Source organism: Cebus imitator, unplaced genomic scaffold (assembly GCF_001604975.1).
Source record: "Cebus imitator isolate Cc_AM_T3 unplaced genomic scaffold, Cebus_imitator-1.0 Scaffold439, whole genome shotgun sequence".
Classification (NCBI taxonomy): domain Eukaryota; kingdom Metazoa; phylum Chordata; class Mammalia; order Primates; family Cebidae; genus Cebus; species Cebus imitator.
In genome coordinates this window covers 1,409,984-1,425,720 of record NW_016107754.1, presented here as the reverse complement: position 1 = coordinate 1,425,720, position 15,737 = coordinate 1,409,984, and the positions used below count along the sequence as shown (strand labels likewise).

The window sequence follows — 15,737 nt, the reverse complement described above, 5'->3', positions numbered from 1 at the left end:
GACTTTCCTCTTTAGGGAGAAAAGATTAGAATAAACAGGTTAAAAGTATATTTAAAAAGGGCTACTAATATATACATGGAGTAACTATGTAGATCTTTAAGAAAAGGCAAATTGAGTTCTTTAAATAAACACATACTTATGAGAATGGGATAGATCTGTATTTTCCAATAGGGTGGTTATGAAAATTAAGATAAAATAAAATTAAAAATTTATTTTTTTCAGTTGCACGGGCCACATTTCAAGTGCTCAATGGCCACCTATAGCCACTGGCTATGGTACTGGACAGGATAGAACATTGCCATCATCACAGAAAATTGTGTAGGGCAGCACTAGGATAGGCTGCCTCAAGATGTCTAAATTGTAAAGATAGATTGACTTTCCCTAGAGTTTTTGGTTCATTCATTTATTTCTTTAACTTTTTGTCCCTTTTATTTTATAGAACCTTCTGTTCTTCAGTCATATCTACCCACTTAAACTTTTTTATATTTGGTTGAAAATGCCATTTCAAAAGAGAAATAGAATGTACCTCCTCTTTAGAACAAGTAGTAATTTAAAATGTTTTACTCTGCACAATACTTGTTAAAAATTTCCAGAACTGTACAAAAAATCTAAATTCACTTAAAGAGATATATGGTGAAGAAAACCAAGTAAAATTAATGACTGTAATGGTAGAGCAATAAATTAAATCAAAATATTAATGTAAAAGCTTTTCTTACAGAGTAGTTAGAGTATATGATTCAAATGAAAAATACGGAAGGACTCTTGTACTTAAAAAAACCCACAAAGATATCTACCCTATCCTTTAAAATTAAATGAATTAAAAACTATTTAAGACAACATATTAAATGGAATTCCTGTCAGAATTAACAGTAAATAATATTTTTCTGAATATGTAGCAAGAGTAGAATCCAAATTATCCTTATGTAAATCATGAGAAACTTTAATTACAGATGATATGGACCACTATGCAACATTTTAAAAAAAGAGAAAAAAACTAAAGATACCTTACAAATAATTCTACAAGCTATTAGATTTTTTATGAGACAACTATGGTGTTAAATGTAATAATTTAAATGTAATAGTGTAACACAATAACAGTTTTCTAGTTTTTATACATTTGATTACCATTGCATTTTTTTCAAATTTAGAAATTACGTCATGTCATGCAGTAATAAAAATTATTTTAAATTCACTAATATTTTCTTTTGTGCTTCTTTAGAGAAAAACTTCTCTAGCAGTATTATACCTTCTCTCTTTTTACTAATAATTATATTTTAAATTTATAATCTTAGCATTGTTATATCAAGAAAGTTTGGTCTTAAAGATCTAAATAATCACAAATGAGAATAATTAAGACAGGCAAAACAGAATAGAAAGCAACAAAAAGGAAAGAACCTGAGAAAAATGATAATAGAGGCTAAAAAGGATTTTCTAATGTGAGACCCAACCTTAAGCAATAAAAGCCAGAAACAAAAAGTAAAACTTAAAAAATTAAATTTCTAATTCAAAAAAATCAAATGAAAAACATGCATCAGATCAGGTTCTTTACTAAATTAGATAATAATATTTTATTGTTGTTAAGTCACAAATTCCCTACCCACCCAGCTCCAATAGATAAATACATCAAAAAATATCATTAGATTACAAATTCCAAAACGCCATAATGTCTATATACTGAGATTCACAGTTTCCGGATTTATTTTTCCACCACTTAAGCTGTGGATCATCGCTATCATGTGGGACTGTTTGTTCAATTCCTCTTGCTGAAGTTTCACCAAGGACTCTTTCTCTTCCAAACAACCTTCTAATTGTGCTTTTTGAACCTCTAGGGAGGAAGCCTAAGGAATTGGGGTTGGTGGAGGAGGAAGAATTGAGAAGAAAAATAACTTTAATGTTTTCTCTGTACAGATATTTTAAGATGCTTTTATTTTTTATTTGTACGATAACCATTTCAAGACACACTATAAATATTATGCTTTAATTAATTCAATTATATGGTAAGTTTAAAATGAATAATCATTGAACAATGTAATACAAATTGAGAATACACTTTCAACTTGTCTTAAGTTAATGTCAGCAGCTGAAATTCTGCAGAAAATGCTATATACTACATATTAAAATTACTAATAAGTTCATCACATTAAAGAGGAACCAGAAAAATTGTAAATGCAGTACTAAATTTTATGCTTCTGTTACTCATGCTCTGTACTAGATCAGTCTTTTAATCCTAGTCTGTTCTCATCTTCTTGGTAGTAAATGGGCCAGAAAGTGCAATTCATAGCTACCACTCAAGGTATGCAACCATTGTAATGTAGAAAGAACCCTGGACTCGTATTCAGAATACGTTATCTACTGATTCACTTATTAGCTGTGTGACTTTAGTAAGTAACCTCAGACCCAGTGTCTTCAGCGGTACGTTGAAAATATTTATTAATATTTACATATTATATAATACTTGTTAAAGTGAAAATCATACAGCTACCTATATATGACATCAATAACTGGAAATCCCTTTCTGTATTCTTTGCAGAAAGTAGTAAGTAGTAAGTGCTGACACAAAGTATTTGTTTAATAAGGGTTTATTTTAGGAAATACATTGTGAAAACCTCATAACAAATGATACTCAAGTGGCTTTGAGACCCTAATATCTTTTTAAAAATTTGCTAAAGAAATAGAACATTCATTTATACATATTCACCCTTTTCACAACAGACTTTTTCATTTTAATGAAAATGAGAAATGGAACAGAGTCTTACGTTAATGCTCAACTCTTTTCTTATCTGTTCTGTTCTGCTTAATTCTTTTCTAAGGATATCAATGGTTTCTTCCGTATCTTCCTTTTCTTTTTGTATGGTTTTAATCTTTTCTTCTTGTACTTTTGTTTTTTGATGCAAGTCTTAAAAAAAAAAATCAGTCAGCTATATACTCAGAGGTATTACGCTGACTACTCTGAAAAGGTTTAGTAGTTACTATAAGAGCAAAAGAAAAATAATTAGAACAATGAAGAGAAACTTAACACAGTATTCTATAGAAAATATCAAATCTCCATGTCTTTCCTCCATCCTCTGTTCTAAATATAATACACTTTATAAGTGAAGGACAATCTCAGAGCATAAGGGTAAGAAAAGGGAGACCTCCAACTATGAAAAATTGTATAGGTAGGTGCCTGCACTTTAGGGCAAGTGAGAACAAAACTATTTTCTTGGATCATTTCTAATATACCATTAAGAGGCTAGTAACCAAAAGTTACCTAATACTGCCACCTGCTGTTACGTTCCTTTAACATTTTAACATTTTGAAAAGTGCAATCCATAGTCCTAAGTGATTTAATGAACAAATAGAAAACTAAATACTCCCAGTTTTCACTTGTAAGTGGGAACTAAATATTGAGTACACATGGATATAAAAATGGAACCAATAGAAACTGCAGACTAGAGTTGGGGAGGCGTTGAAAATTACCTATTGCTACCTATTTGGTACTATGCTCACTGAGTGATGAGATCCATACCCCAAGCCTCCATGTCAGGCAATATACCCAGGGTTACAGACCTGAACACATGCTCCAGATTCTAAAAGTTGAAATTATAAAAAATTAAATGTGCAATCATTTCTTTATTTTTTTGAGACAGAGTCTCAGTTTGTCACCCAGGCTGGAGCGCAGTGCAGTGAACACAGCTCACTGCAGCCTTGACATCACAGGTTCAAGTGATTCTCCCATTTTAGCCTCCTGAGCAGCTGTAACTACGGGTACCCACCACCTGGCTAGATTTTTGTATTTTTTTGTAAAGATGGGGTTTTACCATGTAGCCTAGGCTGGTCTCAAACTCCTAAGCTCAAGCAATCTGCCCACCTTCATCTCCCAAAGTGTTGGGATTACAGGCGTGAGACACTGTGCCTGGCCAATTTCTTACAGCTCCTAAATTTCAAAAAAATGTACTGCTTTTTCAGCTTGATCAAACTGAAACACTTTTGTGAAATATTATGGCAAGAAAAGGGAAGAAGCCATTTCAAATGTGATTAAGGTTTAAAACAATAAGGGAAGTAGAAAATAAAAAAGCAAATGAAACCACTCATGCTTCCAACAGAAATACATTAAAAATAGACAATGTATTAAATAAGAAGCCACTTACTTGCTAGCTTATATTCTCTGTCTATTAGCTGATTCTGTAACTCTTTTCTCTGTTCTTCTTTCTCTATTAATTGGGCAATACTCCTGAAGTTATTTAAAAAAGAAGAAAACATTAATGACCATATGTCATTTGTGACTTTTTCTCCCTAACAAGTATTTTAAAACAAAATTTCTTTTTTTTTTTTTTTTTAAGACGGAGTCTCGCTCAGTCACCCAGGCTGGAGTGCAGTGGAATGATCTTGCCCTCACTGCAACCTCTGCCTCCTGGACTCAAGCAATTCTTCTGCCTCAGCCTCCCGGGTAGCTGAGATTACAGACACCCACCAAAATGCCCAGCTAATTTTCTTATTTTTAGTAAAGATGGAGTGTGGCCATGTTGGCCAGACTAGTCTTGAACTCCTGACCTCAGATGATCCACCCACCCTGGCCTCCCAAAGTGGTGGATTATAGGTGTGAGCCACCATACCCAGCCTTTAAAACAAAATTTCTATCAACAGCAATTGCCTGCAAATTCCACCAAATGTATATCTTATATCTAAAATAACTGATAATTCTCTTAATTTTATCAATAAAAAACAATGTTCTATATAGAAAGAGAATCATTTTATTTTTGAAGAACCCCACATATTCAGAATATAAGACTAGAGATTTTACTTTTCATTCTGTTCCTTAAGTGACTCATTCAACTTTTTCACTGTCTCAATTTGTTTATTCAGAGAATCACATGTGATCTGTAAATCTTTATTCTTCTTTTCAGTACTTTCATTTCTGAAAAGACAAGAAAGTGAGTTGGCACCATTATGGAGGAAAATATATGAACGGGAAAAGAAACTCTCAGTGTTTTCTCTACTATTTCTTCTAACCAAATTACGTATGCTGAAAGAGAAGGAATGTTATGAACAGACAAGACATAAATAGAATTTGATCAACTCTAACAGGATGTAAATACATGTTTTAACTATGTTTTGGTTGACTGATGTGGTAAAAATTACAATGAAATAGAAATGTGTGCAACATTATCCTCATATTTATGGATATAAAGCTTTATTTTACAGATGATATTGCATTACATAATTTGCTCTAAATAAGTTAAGGGTTCTATATTTGTCTCCTTAACATTCTGCATCTAATAGTCTTATTTTATCTGCAAAGTAAACACAGAAAAAATACTTTCTAAAGTGATACTTTAATACTCAACTACCATAAGCATAAAATGTCACTTTTATTTCACTAAGTACCAAGACTTTTAAAAGCAACCCAAAAACCAAATCAAACAAACCAAACCAACAAACAAAACTGACAGCCAAATTTGGCTAGCAGTTTTTGTATATAATCCATATAGGATTTTTAACAACCTGAGTTTGAGTACCTTTAGACAGTCCTGACCATTACAAATGACCTTTTCCCTAGCCAGCGTCATTTATGTTACACATTTGTCCATTCAAGGAATTTCAACTTTTGGCCCCTAAATCACTAGCTGGAACATAAGCAGGTCTTAGAAACCATCTACCTTTCTTGGACCCTGCCTATATTCGTTCTCTATGTAAGACATAGCAGGGACCCCCTTTTTTGGAGGCCTGAGGACCTCAAGCTTGGAAATAAAGGAAAATCCTGAGTTCATTCAAGGGAAATTCCAAGGATCTAGGAGGCCCTCAAAGTAAATAAGTAACTTGTTAAACAGGAAGGTAATAGTAGCCTATATCAATAGTTAACAAACTTAAGAGTACCAGAAAGGCTTGATTCCTTACAGAGCTTAAAGAAAACAACTTACCATATGTCCCTGAGTTGTATTTCTGAGACCTGGACCCTCACTGAGAAACCCCACGGACCAGATCCATGGGCAAGTAGACCTCAGATAAGGGGGGAATGAAGGCTGAATTGTAACCATTGTTTTTCGTTCTAAGTTTCTTTCTCAGGGTCTTGAAGAAAGTCACTCTCCCTAGCTAGTTAACATTTTTCTACTGATCCCAAATTTTTAAACAAAGCTGCTCTACCTTAAACGGCAAATCGAAAAATCTCTGAGTCTACCTATGACCTATAAGCCCCTGCTTCACAATATCCTGTCCTTTAGGCTTAAACCAATATGTAACCTTTATTGATTTATGATTTTGCTGTAACTTCCACTTTTCTGAAATTTACCCCTACCTTTAAAAATCTTTGCTTGCAAGCTATTGGAGAGGTCAGGATTTCAGCATTTTGCTGCCTGGTCCTCTTTACTTGGCACCCTGCAATAAAAACCTTTTTTTCCATCACTGCAAACCTTGGTGCAGATACCTGATTTTACTATATTGAGCAAGCAGACCCCATTTCAGTTCTATAATTTATTTTCTTCACTGCTGAAGTTCTCAACCTGACTTATCGCTAATGCCACACTTTATCAGTGGTGCCTCAAACAATCAGACTTTGTAAAATGTTGCTGGGGAAAATATCCTGTTAAAAAATCACTTCATTATCATTTTCTAGATATTATTCATTTCTTTCCATTCATTATTATTGATGGACAAATAAGCATATGTACTATACCAAACTAAAAATTTCTTTATCTCTGTATTAACAGCATGGAACGATCTTAAAATATAAAGTAATAAACAACTTCCTCCAGAGTGTTTTTATTTTTATAGATTGGTAGAAAATGTATAATTGTTCCTGGTCTTCCCTGTAATTCAGAAGTTTTAAAACTGGCCTAAAAAGATAAAAGAGTTTATAAGGGAGGAAAAACCAAACTTTGTTAGTAGGGACACAAATTGGTACAGGTTGAGCATCACTAATTTGAAAATCCAAAATCAGTGCAAAATTGGAAGTGCTCCCAAATCTTAAACTTTTTGAGTGCTACCATTGTGTTCAAAAAGGATACTCAACCTGTCATATATTAGAGGAAAATTTGGAAATATCTATCAAAATTTTAAATATACATACCCATTAACTTAGCAATTCACCTATAAGAACTTACTCTACAGATATAATCACACATATAAGTAAACTATAATCAATGACATTAAGAGATGAGTTAAACACTTACACCTAAATTTCCATTCTATTAGTCTGAATGATAAGAAATTGCCAATGTTCAACTACTTTCGATCTGCAGAATGACTATTCAACCTAATACTAATTTGCCTACTAAGTCTATTTAAAAATTATTAATGAAAGGCCTAACTATGCAGCAAGCACTCCTGAAGTTCCTAGGGATTTGTCAGTGATCAAAACAGACGAAGAAACTTGTCCTTGTGGAGCTTATCTCCCAAATGACTGGTGACTGTATGAATACATAAAAGAAGTCAACTGGAAAGATCTGTATTTTGTTTCCAACACTGACACTGAGTTTGAGGAGGCAATACTTCATTTCACGCTGACTTAAGTTTCTAATTACTTACCTTATGTGTTATCAGAACATATGAAATGCTTACAGAAGGATTTTCGGGTCACAGAACAGAAATGCTGCATGTTCATTTTAGGTTCTAACCTTACATAGAAGGTTTTACTTTATTTACCTCTGAAGAAGTTCCATGTAGGATTTTGTCAGTATTTCATGCTCTTCAGCCACAGACTCTAACTTCCTATTATGTTGAAAGAGATGCTCAATATCACTCTGGGCTCTTTCTGATTCCACTTGCTGTGCCTTCAGCAACACACTAAGCTCTTCATTTTTTCTCTCAACCTCTCTCAACATACTAGCAAGTGTCCGTGCCTTAAACAAACAACAACAAAAAGAACATAGACTTTTCTACTATCATCTATACAACATGCTCAACAAATTCCTACAATTTAAAAGGTTTACTAAGTATCTAATAAGCTGGTATCTGTTGGGTCATGCAAAGCTATATTAATTAGTCATAAATACTTATGAATTTACTTCTAACAAGTATAGTTTTTTATTTAATTATCTGATAAAAACAATCTCATTATGATCAAATTAATGGAAATGAATACAACTGCAGAAATATGAAGATAGTGCTACATACAGTATTCAGTTAAAAGGGTATGGTCCTCAGGGGTGGTCACTAACACTAAACTGCTAAGTGTGCACACCATCAGCATTCTTATTTCTGGTGAGAATTAAGAACAAAATCTTAACTACATCACAGATGCTAAATCAAACACTTAAAATTAATCTAGCATAATCAAGGAATGTAACCTATACCATAACCTGTATGTATGTATTATGTGACATGAAACACTAAAAAAAGCAGAAAAGTCCTGAGAATAAAAAGTCAGTTCCCCGCAGCCCTTTGGACTTTATTTTAAAATCCTAGACAAAACCCTAAGCCCTTCTGCTTTTATGACTTTAACTGTGAAGAAGTTATATCCAGTTATTTAGTGCTATTTTTCTAAGAAGCTTTCCCAGTAACAGGCATAAAATATTAAACTCTCTAATAAAATATAAGACATGTCCAATAGACAGAGAATATAAAAATGTGCTATGAGAGGGAAAAATTATTTTAATATTACTAATGATTCTTCCTTGTAATTTGTGACAGATTTGACATACCAGTCAAATGAAACCATGTAAAAATAAAAAAATAAATAAATACAGCTATATTTCTTTATATTATTCAGAATACCTTTATTCTGAAAAGACTTAAGAGGCATTTTACTTGTCACTCACTTTGATGCCTCTTTCAAAAGCCAGGAACACTGTATTATAATTCATTCATTGTAAATAATATCAAGTTGTATAATTCCATTTGTATCTGCTGGGAATTTCATGTTACTGCAGTAAGGTCACCCTCATAAGGTATACATTATATATGTACATAGTACAATGCCAAATTTACTGAGCACCTACAATGTGCCAAGTGCTATGCTAGGGCTTGGAGCTATAGAAGCAGTCTCTGATACCATGGGTGGGGGATAACAGCATTTCCACGTGGTTTGAAAAATGTTATGGAGAGGTAAGCATAGGTTTGATACAAAGAGGAAGGATTGTCAAACATATGTAAGGGAAGGAGGAGACCAGAGTAGGCTTCTGGGTAATGTGGGTATTTTAACTGAAATCTGAAGGATTGTGAGTTAGGCAGAAGAGAGGAAAAGGTGTTCCAGACATAGAAAGTCAAGTGCCGTGACAAAGAAACAACCAGAATATGTCAAGTTCCAGAAAAAGCAAAGTAGCCAAACGTGGTTGACTGCAAAGAATGCACAGAAATGAAAGATGTGGATTGAGAACCCTGTAGTTAGAATCCTTATATGACAAACTAAGGAATTTTAATGACATTCTTAAAGCAATTGCAGCTACTATGAAAGATACTCAGCACAAGAGGGACAGGATCATTTTACTGCCTTAGAGATCCCTGAGGGAGGGGCTAGGTGAAGGAAAGATGACTGGCTGTAAAGGAGCTGAGAAGAGAGTACTAGACTAAAGATAGGAAGACTAATTAGAGGTTCTGCTATGATTCATACAAAAAATGAAAAGGATCCAGCCTATAGCAAATAGTGGTAGAAACAGAAATAGGGCAGAAAAGAGTAATATTTACAAGGCAGAATCAACCGGACTTAGTAAATAACTCTAGAAGGCAAACTGTGTGATTTCCAGGTTTTCTATTTGTAGAACACTAAAAACAGTAGAGGGACTGCATAAGAGTAAATTTTTAAAAAGGGAAGAGCAATTAGTTCATTATAGGTTATGCTGAGTTTGAAGTATTTCCTGTATATTTAAATGGAGCAAATAGGCACGCAGTGCTCAGGAAAATGATCTGTGTTTGATATATAAAATTGGGAACGTTAATATTTTGGTAAACACTGAAACCAAGGAACACATAACTAAAGGAAAAAGGTTTAGAACATAATCCCTAGAGTCCCCAACACTTAAAGGTACAACATAAATAATATAGGAAAATGATATTAGGTAGAAAAAAAAAAAATCAGAGGATAACGATGTAACCAAAATTAAAGAGGGCTGAATTTCAGGATGAAGGAAGTAGGCATGTCAAATGTTAAAGAGAATTTACTTCCATTAAAGTAACAAATACATAACTAATATTTTGCATGTTTTACTTCATTTGTTAATTTTTTTACTAATCAGATGTGTCTTTATATTCTACATACCTCTGTTTCCGCTTGAGTTCTTTGACAGCGATGTTGAGCAATCAGTCTATCAGCCTGTGCAAGGGCTAGAGCTTTTGTTTCCAAAAGATCTTGTAGCCTGCTTTCTTTGGACTACAAGAAAACATATCATTAATTTTCATTTTAGGAATACATCTATGAAAGCTTATTACACATCGTTAAAATAAGCTTATACTCACAGCTAATGTGGATAGTTTCATCTCATATATATCCATTATGTCAGATATTCTCACATCACAAATCTGATCCTTTACCTACATTTTAAGAGTAAAAAAAAAATCAGAAAATTTCATTAAAATATTTTGACACAATGACAAAATAAACGCCTACTTCAAAACTAAATCATTAAAATTTAATGATGAGTAACAAAATAAAAACAAATGGTACATCAGGTCACAAATATTTCCTTTTTTTAAAAAAAGGTTTTTTTGAGACGGGTCTCACTCTGTCACCCAGGTTGGAGTGCAGTGGTATGATCTTGGCTCACTGCAACTTCTGCTTCCTAAGTTCAAGTGATTCTCCTGCCTCAACCTCCTGAGAAGCTAAGACCACAGGCTTATGCCACCACGCCCAGCTAATTTTTTGTATTTTTGGTAGAGGAGGATTCGCCATGTTGCCCAGGCTGGTCTTGAACTCATGAGCTCAGGGGATCTGTCCGCCTCGGCCTCCCAAAATGCTGGGATTACGGGCAGAAGCCACTGCACCCAGCAAAATGTTGAAATTTTATGACTTATTTTTCTTCCTTTATTTCCAAATTTTCCAGAATATTGTTATTTCTTATATTAAAAAATAAGTTTTCAATGATGAAATCTGTACCTAATGGTGTTTAGATAAACGTTATAATCAGGGCTGACATACAGCTGGTAACGTACCAGGTTATAATAGCTATTTTTCACTCACCACCATTCCAGACTGAAGTTTCTCTATTAATTCTTCAATATTCAATCCAGGAATGCCATCTTTCAAACGAGGAGGAGTTAAACACTTTACTGATGTTGGAAAACTGTGATTTAATAACTGCCAAGGCATTTTTCTGGGTATATGTTCTGTTTCCTGTTGTCTATAGGCATTATTTGCCGCTATACTTTCTCCAAGTCTGAATGGGAGTCAAAGAAAGGAAAATAAAAACTATATGAAAATAGAAAAAAAGGCAGACTTAGTGTAGAATTAGGAAATCTTTAACAATGGGTCCTTTTTTGGAATAGAAGTCTTCAAATAATCCTGAGACCATGATGAAATGAAGTCTTGGGAAATATTCCAAATTTTCCAGAGCACCCACTTTTCTGTTTCTAACCCTTTATAATGAGAGCTTCACCATTGGTTTGGAGGCATTCTAAGACTAGTTTATGAGTGTGGATTATCTGTTATAAGTACAAAGTTAATGGTACTGGTCAGAATAATATTCTTATCATGGGTGATATCATCTGGCCTTTATGTCCTTATTCCTTTTCCTTTCTTACTCAGTATATACTTTTCACCAACCTGACTTCCATTTTATCCCTTTAAAATCCTATCTTTCTTCCGCCGAAGGCTTTCATATGAGCTATTCCTTTACCTGGAACATGCTTCCTACCAGATCTGCATAGGGCTGGCTCCTTCTTATCATCAGGTCTCAGTTCTAATTCACCTTTTCAGAGAGGCCTTCACTAATGCCATAAATAATATTATTATTAACCACTCATCCTCTCTATAGTGATGTAGACAATATGAAAATTTTTTTTTTCACTTATCTTCTAACTAAAGTGCAAACTGTATGACGGCAGACACTCAGTCTAATTTACTATAGGCTGGCTCACACCTGTAACGCCAGCACTTTGGGAGGATCACTTGAGTCCAGGAAGTTCGAGACCAGCCTGGGCAACATGGTGAGATCCTACCTCTACAAAAAAATTAATAAATTAGGCAGGTATGGTGGCACACAGCTGTAGTCCCAGCTCTTCAGGGGGTTGAGTAGGGAGTATCATTTGAGCCCCAGAGGTCGAAGCTACAGTGAGTCATGATCACACCACTGCACCCCAGCCTGGGTGATAGACTGAGACCCTCTCTTGAAAACAAACAAATGAATACACACATAAAAAATGCTACCTACCAATGCATCCATAATATACATTCAGCTTATTAAACTGCTTGAGATAATGTCAAATAAGGGCATTAAATAGTAAGCATAAAATGGACACCAGAGAAAATGCTCAAAAAGAAAATTATCTGCAACACAAATAAGACAGGGAATGCCAAGACAAAGTGAAAATAGTGGGAAGGCCTCACATAGAGAGGCAGAGGCTAAGACTCCCATGTTCAGTGAGACTGCAGACTTCCCCTCTGAAGCTTTGAGGTTTTGTTTCATTTCAAACAAAATCTGACATTTTGTTTCATGTCAGATTGCCAGTTTAGGCAAGCAGGCCACCACACGGACCACTTTTAACTTGTTACTTGAAAAGCATCCTATGTATTTTTGTTGTTGCTGTTAAAAAATATGTATTATAAAATTAAGCGAATTTTGGTTATATGGTCTCTAGGTCTTGCATACCATTCTTTAACTGTTAAGGTACGATGACCTAAACTGCTAATTCCAAAAAATGGGAATTGCTAAATCAGTGAATAGCAGATAGCATGGACCAGCACACTTTTTCTTATAGGTCAAAATAGTAAGTATCTTAGACTCAAGGGCCTACCTGGTCTCTGTCACAATTACCCAATTCTGCTTTTATAGAGCGAAAGCAACATAGACAGAGTATAAAAATGAGTGGGTGTGACCATATTCCAATAAAACTATTTACAAAAACAGGTGCCTGTCCACTGGCCAGTTCGCTGACCCCTGGTATAAAGGGAATATCTTTCCTGTTTATCAACTGCTTCAAATTATTCAAACCATTTTTACAAATTCATACACATAAACAACTTAAATGAAAAAGAATTTTTTAACCAGACTCCTAATAGCCATTAAGTTCAGAAAGCCCTGTAACCTGATTTTTTTTTCAAACATAATTGTAAATATTCTTATTGCTTGAAATTAACAAGTATAGTGGAAAACTTTGCCTGATCATCATTTTTCCACTTTGTGATAAAAGCACCATTTTTTTTTCTTTAGGAACGCTCCCATTCGCCTATTCCCCAACTAACCTTTAGTCTACATTGTTCTCATGGCTGACCCAGATCTGGTCAACAACTGATGCTTAGACCTTTTCCTTAAACAGTCGAGAAGGAAACTAAACTTTCTATAGAGGAACTAAACTGGGAAGATGTAAGTTTAGTGTCCAGAAGTTATCATTAAAAAGAAGTGGCTAGAGACATAGAGGGATAGTAAATGAAGAAAACTAAACCACCAAGATCTAGCTTTTCCCTGAGTGAGTATACATCTGGACTTTTCATTTAAAAGAATCAAACATTTTTAGAAATCATTTGAAAAATTACTATTACAATGAAGTCTTCAATTCACTAATATGCTTGTTTATCTATACTGAGGACTAAAGAAACATAGTGGGATATTCCGACATCACAAGAGATAGACTGTAAATGATTACAACTCACACTAAAGCAGGGAAATCTGGCAGTGGAGCAGCTTCCAATAATATTCTCAGTCCAGACTGTACTTGTTCTCTATTATCTGACGTTAAAGCAAAAGCCAAAGGAGTAATCAAACGTGGGTCCTAAATAAATCAGAAACCAAAAAGGAAGAAGCAGAAAGAATAAACAATGTTAGCTCTTTCAGAGTTGAGGTGAGTAAATATATCTAAATCTTAATTCTAGGCAAATTATAAAATGTTTCTAATGTCTGAATACATTATAGTCTCTATTATAATATAGCTTGAATATATTATACCTTGTTATGGCTGTTTACACTGCCATGCAATCAATATGAACATTAGTTTAAAAAAATCTGGCAAAGGTTTCGAATGCTTTTAAATATGCCTATAAAAATTATGCCTTATATATTTTCATGGCTTAAAAATCCACAACTGACTGATGTATAGAATTAATGTTTTTTTCCAAGCTATCATTTAAAAGAAAAACTTAAAAACGGCCAATCACTTCCAAATTAAGGCTATAAAATGAAAAGTAAAATTCAAATTAAATTAGAACATTTTATACTTACTTCAATCATTCATGTCAGTAAATATTTTACATTAGTACTGTAAGCCCCAAATCATCAACAGGTTGAGTATTCCTTATCTAAAATGTCTGGGACTGGAAGTGTTACACATTTCTGATGTTTGCAGATTTTAGAATATTTACATATACTTACTAGGTGGGCAACTCTAATCCAAAAATCCAAAATGCTTCAGTGGGCACTTCCTTTGGGCCTCATGTTGGTACTTAAAACATTTTGGTTCTTGGAGCATTTCAGATTTTCAAATTAGAGATGCTCAACCTGTATTATAAAAAACGTATCTTAAATAATTGACATAACATCAGTTTGACTCCTTTAAAAAATACACTAAGTTACTAGTGCAGACAATATTAAAACATGAATCCTTAATAATTAAAATGTTGAGTAACTTGTAGGTATTCAAGTATAATCCAATGTCATAGAACTGTGTAAGAGCAGGGCATTATCTCCAAAACTCTCAATGGTAAGCCTTGCTATTTTCAGTTTTTAGTCAAGGACATTGAAGTTGAGAGAGGTGAAATAAATTACTCAAAAACGTATTAAGACTAGTAGAGCCAACATTTGAACTCAGTCCCTTAAACATGCTCTCAAAACATACCAGTGGTCCCTGCCTAAGGTTTCAGTTTTGGCTTCTATACCGTCTATATAGTCACTAGAGCCATCTCTGTTAAGCTACTGTAGTAACCTAATCCACCTATTTTTGTTAAACATCTGTTGTAAACATAAGTGTTGTAGATACCAAGGTAAATATTATTACACAAAGTTTTAAGAGGCCACTGTTTTGGACTAGACTCCTACACTAGCCTTTGGCAGACCAAACCTAACCAGAAAGGAGTCGCTCAGATGAGTGCCATGTAATCAAACTGCACTTTGAAATAGGCTAGTTTTCCAAGAAACCAGGAGATTTTAGTCAACCTGAGATAGTATTATAAGGAAGTCCCCTTTATTACAACTCTATAAGCAAAATAACTTTGAAATGACCAATCTGCTTTTAGATCCCTATTTGTGCTTTCTTCAGCCCTTTCCTGTCTATAAAGTTGACCTCCTCTGTTAGCCCAGGAGAATGATTCATTCTGTTTTATAGAATGACGCTGTCAAATTTTAGAATCACAAATAAAAGCCAATTAGAACTTTGAACTAAATTTGTTGTACTTATCTTTTGATAACATCTAGAGATCTTACTCAGCTACTTATTGTCATTGAAATTTGTGAGTTATTACTTTCTGCACAGCCCTTCTAATTATCACAATCAAGTCCCTTACTTTCGGCTGTCTCCCTATCCCCTTAATACCCTACATCAACCCTAACCAAAAACAAAAACCCTAAAACAAATACCACTCTTCCTCCAATGCCAACAGAAACAAATGAAGAAATTTATAAGCACAACACAAGAAAGGAAAGGGCTAAGGAAGCAGCACTATTGTGAACATTCTCTACATA

General features: G+C 34.1%; 1 protein-coding gene across 2 annotated transcripts in view; it reads right to left on the bottom strand.

The window, feature by feature from the left end:
* Window positions 1-212: 212 nt before the first annotated feature.
* The window catches only part of CIP2A (cellular inhibitor of PP2A), a 39,526-nt gene continuing 24,001 nt past the window's right edge, over window positions 213-15,737 (bottom strand). For both annotated transcript variants that reach the window (XM_017510419.2, XM_017510420.2), the window contains 9 exons: window positions 13,718-13,836; window positions 11,090-11,285; window positions 10,369-10,443; window positions 10,172-10,282; window positions 7,621-7,817; window positions 4,784-4,897; window positions 4,131-4,213; window positions 2,757-2,896; window positions 213-1,838 (listed from right to left, as the gene is read on the bottom strand). In XM_017510419.2, coding sequence (XP_017365908.1) covers window positions 1,668-1,838; window positions 2,757-2,896; window positions 4,131-4,213; window positions 4,784-4,897; window positions 7,621-7,817; window positions 10,172-10,282; window positions 10,369-10,443; window positions 11,090-11,285; window positions 13,718-13,836 — 1,206 coding nt within the window. In that variant the 3' untranslated portion in view covers window positions 213-1,667. The remainder of the gene's footprint in view (window positions 1,839-2,756; window positions 2,897-4,130; window positions 4,214-4,783; window positions 4,898-7,620; window positions 7,818-10,171; window positions 10,283-10,368; window positions 10,444-11,089; window positions 11,286-13,717; window positions 13,837-15,737) is intronic.